The sequence below is a fragment of the Neoarius graeffei genome, chromosome 15 (genome assembly GCF_027579695.1).
Source record: "Neoarius graeffei isolate fNeoGra1 chromosome 15, fNeoGra1.pri, whole genome shotgun sequence".
Lineage (NCBI taxonomy): Eukaryota > Metazoa > Chordata > Actinopteri > Siluriformes > Ariidae > Neoarius > Neoarius graeffei.
The window spans coordinates 73,428,506-73,435,227 of NC_083583.1; the positions used below are offsets into that span (position 1 = coordinate 73,428,506).

Below are 6,722 nucleotides of genomic sequence, written 5' to 3' on the forward strand. Positions count from 1 at the left end.
CACACACCTCAGTAGCACTTTCTGGATGACAGTTAGACATTCTTTTTTCTGAAGGATAAGTGGTTTATTTAGTAATCTAGACCTATTTCATAATTTAACAGCAATCACAAGTCATTCTCAGTTTAATGTTACAATTTATTGACTTTTTTTGTACAAAGACAAACACACAAATATGCATACACCGAGACACACGTGTTCATATAAATTATACAGAAGCCTACAGCCTTTAATAAAAATATCTATGTGAAATATAAGTGTATGTAACTCAACATTGTTGGTATAAAATATCCATACAAAAATATTTGTACAAAATACTGTACAGTTCCTAAACCGCTGTGCAACACAGCAAGAACGTTAAACCATGCATGTGCTGATAACGAGATCCTACACAAACACACACACAGTATTTTTAATAAAGGTTATGAAACCATGATCTCGTCCTCCGAGTCAGAAGAGTCTGAGTGTTTGCTCGATGGTGAGGACATGGTACGGTGTGAGCACTCAGACTTCGGTGAAGGGTACGAGTGTGTAGTGTGTACGCTCCTCACTCCATCCTCCTCATCCCCCTCCCCATGGCATGATGGTTTATCCCGCACGTCACTCAGGTCAGGATGAGGGTTGGTCCGTGTGGGCAGCGTCTGCTCCCTGCAGCCTCCAGATGACAGCAGCTCGCGTTCCTTAGAGTTCCTCCACTTCATCCGGCGGTTCTGAAACCAGATCTTCACCTGCACACAGAAAACAAAGGTGGAAAACTATGAATAAATCAAGCTCTACAGGTCATTGGACTATATACACTCACTGGCCACTTTAATAGCAACACCTGACTCTTTTACATTCATGCAGTTTTCCAATCAGGCAATCATGTGGCATCAGTTCAGCACGTAAAGTGATGCAGAACGCATCATGAGCTTCAGGTAATGTTCATATCAAGCATGAGAATAGAGAAAAACGTGATCTTTGACCGTGGCATGGATGTCGGTACAAGAGTTGGTTTGAGTAGAAAAAACAAAAAACTATGATTTCTTGGTATTTTCACATACAACAGTCTTTAGAGCTTACACACAGAATGGTGCAAAAAACAAACAAAAAATCCAGTGAGCTGTAGAGTGTGAAGGTAGAAACAACACGCTGATGAGAGACAGCAGAGGAGAACGACCAGGCTGGTTCAGTCCACCACATCTGGTAAAAAAAACACTAAATAAAAGTACCTGAGAATCTTTAAGGCCCAGTTTGGTGGCGAGTTTTTTGCGGTCTGGTTTGCTGATGTACTTTTGTTTTAGGAACATTTTCTCCAGAGCTTTCCGCTGCACGTCGGAGAACACAGCCCTGCGCAGCATCCCTCTCCTCGGTTTCCCTCTGGAGGCCAACGGCCATGAGAACGTCCCAGGAACAGGGACCACGGAGGATGAACCTGAACACCAATAAACAATAAGAGGAGAACAAGCAAAAATGTGTTAGGGGTAGCTGTATATCATAAATTAACTATCCTGCTCCAACACATGCTTCAGTGGGTCAGAGACAGAGGGGTAAATACATAATTCACACACATTTAGGCTTAGCCTATATAAACTATTATTATTATTATTATTATTATTATTATTATAATACAGTAACCTCATTTTCCCTGATGGAAAAAAGTTTCCTAGAACCTCCTCCTCTGTCCGTCTGTCTGTCTCCTCTGTCTGTCTGTATCCTCCGACTGTCTGTCTGCTTTTCCTGTCTCCTCCTCTGTCTGTCTGTTTCCTCTGTCTGTATGTCTCCTCCTCTGTCTGTCTGTCTCTCTGTCTGTCTCCTACTCTGTCTGTCTCCTCTGTATGTCTGTCTGTCTCCTCCTCTGTCTGTCTGTCTGTCTCCTCCATCTATCTGTCTGCTTCAGTAAGGAAGACGCGGTGATTAATTAGCACATGAGCGCAGCTCTGTGTATTCTTATGTTAAGCAGGAGATGTGTTCAGCCATGCGCGCGCACACAGTTTAATAAAGCGTGAAACGGTAACTGCGTCCTAATGAAGTGGCAGAGAAAAGAGCCGTGCGCGTGAACACACGGCCCCGGAGACTGCGCACTAAACTAAACTTTCAGACTAAAGCTTGGACGAGCCGCGGGGATGCACCAGGATGCCGGGGACGCGCAGGGCCTCCGAGTGCTTTCATTAGCCGAACACGAGAAAGGCTTGTGGGTGAAAAGAGACGCAGTTTATTATTCACTGTGAAGAAAAGCACAAAGACCTTTTCTTTCCTCGACTTTAAAAAAGGACCCATGTGAAGGAGCTGAAGTGCGCACTCCACCCTAATGACACTTCAAACACAGAGCATGTTTCTGTTCAATAAAAAACCTACTTTATGCTCATTTCAGTCCGAAACAGCAGGCATTTCACTGTCACTCATGGAAATGTACACATTTATACATTATTCCTTTATTCTAATACTCAGCATCATCAGATGCATAAACTATTACATCTATTTAAACTATTCAATCTACTAATACACTGATATCCAGCTACGGAAAAAAAGTAGTTTCTGTGTCTCCACCCCCCCAACAGCTGGATTTAAACTTTGCTCTGACTCTGTTATTAACTGTCTGACAGTCAGAGTGTTTTTAGAAAATGAACTACTTTGCACCATGGTGAAAAATAAGGTTTTTATCATCATCATCATTTTAATACCCCCGCTGGAAGGAATAATAGGAGAATGAATTCATAGCTGTGTGTCATTTCATATCAGAACAAACAATGAATCCCACTGACATTTTCAGATTATTGTCAGTATCATTTGCTTGGGTTTGATCACACAATTATATACCTGTTCAATTTGATTAATCTATTTATTATTATTATTATTATTATTATTGTTACAGTGATTAACACAAAATGATGCGCAGCTGATATTTATTCATTTAATGTCAAGAAATATTTGAAGGGGATTTTTTTCTTCTTGTTGTCACAGTGTATTGCCTATTAAACCACTGCACTAATAAATTCTCAGATCATTACTTAATAATTGATATTTTAATTTTGAATAAATAAAACACACTTTCATACATATTTTATTCATCACCAATTTACTCAGTTATTGGATTACTATTGCAATACAAATTATTATTATTATTATTATTATTATTATTATTATGTAAAATGTGAAACTTTACACAAAATATAAAATCAGATAAAGTAGTAGATCTGGTGTGTGTGTGTGTGTGTGTGTGTGTGTGTGTGTGTGAGAGAGAGAGAGCAGATTGGTCATGCATTTCCTGAACTTTGTTTGGACAAATTGCAGCAATTGTAGTACGGTAATTAGACACTCATTTGTGTTCGAGTGCCTTCCTGTAGTGTGTATCTGTGATCAGTCATTCGTCTGTTACTCACCGGGGAAGTAAGACGAGCGAAGGAACGGATAGAAGGATCCATCGAAATATGGAACAGTCAGGGCTTTAGGGTGAACTTCAGGAACAGGACGAGGAACTGACACTAAACACACAAATCACAAACATACATCACATAACGTGTCTATTAAACTCATCACCGTCATCCATTACAGCAAACACACATCCTTTCCTTCTACATCGTTTCTTGTCCTTCTCCATGGCCAACACACATTTTCCCTCGTCCATGTCGGATGGAGTGTTACACTAATGATCATCCCCATGGAACAGATGGAGTTCAGTAACCTGTCAGTTATCAACACTGACTGCATGTTTGAGTTTAACAGTTAATCAGGTGATCATTAAACCATGTGAGAGCCACTTTACACCTGACAGGCTGTGGAGATACTTTAACACTGTCAGGAATCATGGAACAATGCTGGTGTTAGTGATGGCTGTCCAGGTCACCTTCACAGCAAACAGCTCAACCTGTAGGAGAGGATCATTCAACCTGTAGGAGTTTCTTCATCACTATTGTGAGTCAGTTTGATTGGAATTAATTGTTTTCACACAGCAGCAGGCGTGCATTTTAACACAACTCATACAAATAATAATATATAACCATTTTCCATTTAAGTGCAATTATTTACTTTTGCATTTTATTTACCTTGTCAAAGAAAACTCTAAACTGGAAAAACAGAAACTGAAGATCACAACTGAGCAGCTTCACATGAAGGAACAACAAGAATTCAATCATTAAATAACCAGACAGACAGACAGACAGACAGACAGGTGACTCACGCTTTCTGGGTGTGTGCGCCAGGATGGCATTAACACCGAATTTGAGGTTTGTCTGCTCTTTGCTCGGAGTTTTTGGAGAAGAAAATCCAGCCATGGGCGGCTCGGACAGAGTGATGGTGGAGGAAACAGGGGAAGCAGAAGAAGAGCTGATGCGCAACAGGTCCTCCACCAGGAACCCGGAGCGCGCCCGGAACTCCGAGTGCGCGTGCGAAGCGGGCGGCGAGGGGGAGTGAAGCGCAGCCGCGGGATGCACCAGGTTCGAGTACACGGTCACCAGACCGGGCATCATCGTCATCATGGTGGACATTTACACAGCAGAGGACAGGATGCGAGACAGACAGACAGACCTCCTGCATGCCCTAATCAGTGCGCAGTGAGTCCGGATAGAGTCGGCGGTGTCTCTTTTATAGGCACTGAGAGGCTCCAGGGAGTGACATAGGCAACAAAAGGAGTGCACATAAAGAGAATTAAAGGGGATGAAGTGAATGAAGAGCTCCAATTGAGCTGCTTTCACACGGAGGACACACACACACACACACACACATTCATGACTGGATTAGACACATCAATTTTACACTCTCTTTACATCAGAGATTAAATTTGGCAGCAGAAGTTCATGTACACATTAATCTTTAATTGGACTCAGTGCTACATTAAAACCTCCAAACTGCAAACACGCCACAGGATTCCTTCAGTCTGCACATCTCCATCCAGACACATCTCCATCCGGACACATCTCCATCCAGTCACATCTCCATCCGAACACATCTCCATCCAGACACATCTCCATCCGAACACATCTCCATCCAGACACATCTCCATCCGGACACATCTCCATCCAGTCACATCTCCATCCGGACACATCTCCATCCAATCACATCTCCATCCGGTCACATCTCCATCCAGACACATCTCCATCCAGTCACATCTCCATCCAGACACATCTCCATCTGGACACATCTCCATCCGGGGACACCTCCATCCGGACACATCTCCATCCAGTCATATCTCCATCTGGGGACACCTCCATCCGGACACATCTCCATCCAGTCACATCTCCATCTGGGGACACCTCCATCTGAACACATCTCCATCCGGACACATCTCCATCCGAACACATCTCCATCCAGTCACATCTCCATCCAGGGACACCTCCATCTGGACACATCTCCATCCAGTCACATCTCCATCCGGACACATCTCCATCCGAACACATCTCCATCCAGTCACATCTCCATCCAGACACATCTCCATCTGAACACATCTCCATCCGAACACATCTCCATCCAGTCACATCTCCATCCGGACACATCTCCATCCGAACACATCTCCATCCGGACACATCTCCATCCGAACACATCTCCATCCAGTCACATCTCCATCCGGACACATCTCCATCCGGACACATCTCCATCCAGTCACATCTCCATCCGGACACATCTCCATCCGAACACATCTCCATCCAGTCACATCTCCATCCAGTCACATCTCCATCCGGACACATCTCCATCCGAACACATCTCCATCCGAACACATCTCCATCCAGTCACATCTCCATCCAGGGACACCTCCATCCGGACACATCTCCATCCGAACACATCTCCATCCGAACACATCTCCATCCAGTCACATCTCCATCCAGACACATCTCCATCTGGACACATCTCCATCCGGGGACACCTCCATCCGGACACATCTCCATCCAGTCATATCTCCATCTGGGGACACCTCCATCCGGACACATCTCCATCCAGTCACATCTCCATCTGGGGACACCTCCATCTGAACACATCTCCATCCGGACACATCTCCATCCGAACACATCTCCATCCAGTCACATCTCCATCCAGGGACACCTCCATCTGGACACATCTCCATCCAGTCACATCTCCATCCGGACACATCTCCATCCGAACACATCTCCATCCAGTCACATCTCCATCCAGACACATCTCCATCTGAACACATCTCCATCCGAACACATCTCCATCCAGTCACATCTCCATCCGGACACATCTCCATCCGAACACATCTCCATCCGGACACATCTCCATCCGAACACATCTCCATCCAGTCACATCTCCATCCGGACACATCTCCATCCGGACACATCTCCATCCAGTCACATCTCCATCCGGACACATCTCCATCCGAACACATCTCCATCCAGTCACATCTCCATCCAGTCACATCTCCATCCGGACACATCTCCATCCGAACACATCTCCATCCGAACACATCTCCATCCGAACACATCTCCATCCAGTCACATCTCCATCCAGTTACATCTCCATCCGAACACATCTCCATCCGAACACATCTCCATCCGAACACATCTCCATCCAGTCACATCTCCATCCGAACACATCTCCATCCATTCACATCTCCATCCGAACACATCTCCATCCGGGGACACCTCCATCCATTCACATCTCCATCCGGTCACATCTCCATCCGGACACCTGTACAGAGACTCAACTCAGAGTCTCTTCAAATGATTTCACACTGCAGGCTTCAGCTCACATCATGAACAGTGTTTCTGAAAATTACGAACACTGTTAAATTG

The 6,722-nt window shown here is 44.5% G+C and overlaps 1 protein-coding gene across 1 annotated transcript; it reads right to left on the bottom strand.

The window, feature by feature from the left end:
• Positions 1–229: 229 nt before the first annotated feature.
• Positions 230–4,454, bottom strand: dbx1a (developing brain homeobox 1a). Its single transcript, XM_060940633.1, has 4 exons — positions 4,157–4,454; positions 3,360–3,461; positions 1,209–1,411; positions 230–725 (listed from the first exon to the last, which is right to left on the bottom strand). Exons 1-4 carry the CDS (start codon positions 4,452–4,454, stop codon positions 420–422), a joined length of 909 nt encoding a protein of 302 aa, XP_060796616.1. The 3' UTR covers positions 230–419.
• Positions 4,455–6,722: the final 2,268 nt, after the last annotated feature.

Bases quoted from the DNA above. Each gene is read 5' to 3' on its own strand.
- dbx1a (XM_060940633.1), bottom strand. From the start codon at position 4,454: ATGATGACGATGATGCCCGGTCTGGTGACCGTGTACTCGAACCTGGTG. The intron at 1,412-3,359 runs GTGAGTAACAGA...ATTGGTGTTCAG, and splicing joins TCGCTCGTCTTACTTCCCCG to GTTCATCCTCCGTGGTCCCT. The intron at 726-1,208 runs GTACTTTTATTT...TTCTGTGTGCAG, and splicing joins TGGGCCTTAAAGATTCTCAG to GTGAAGATCTGGTTTCAGAA.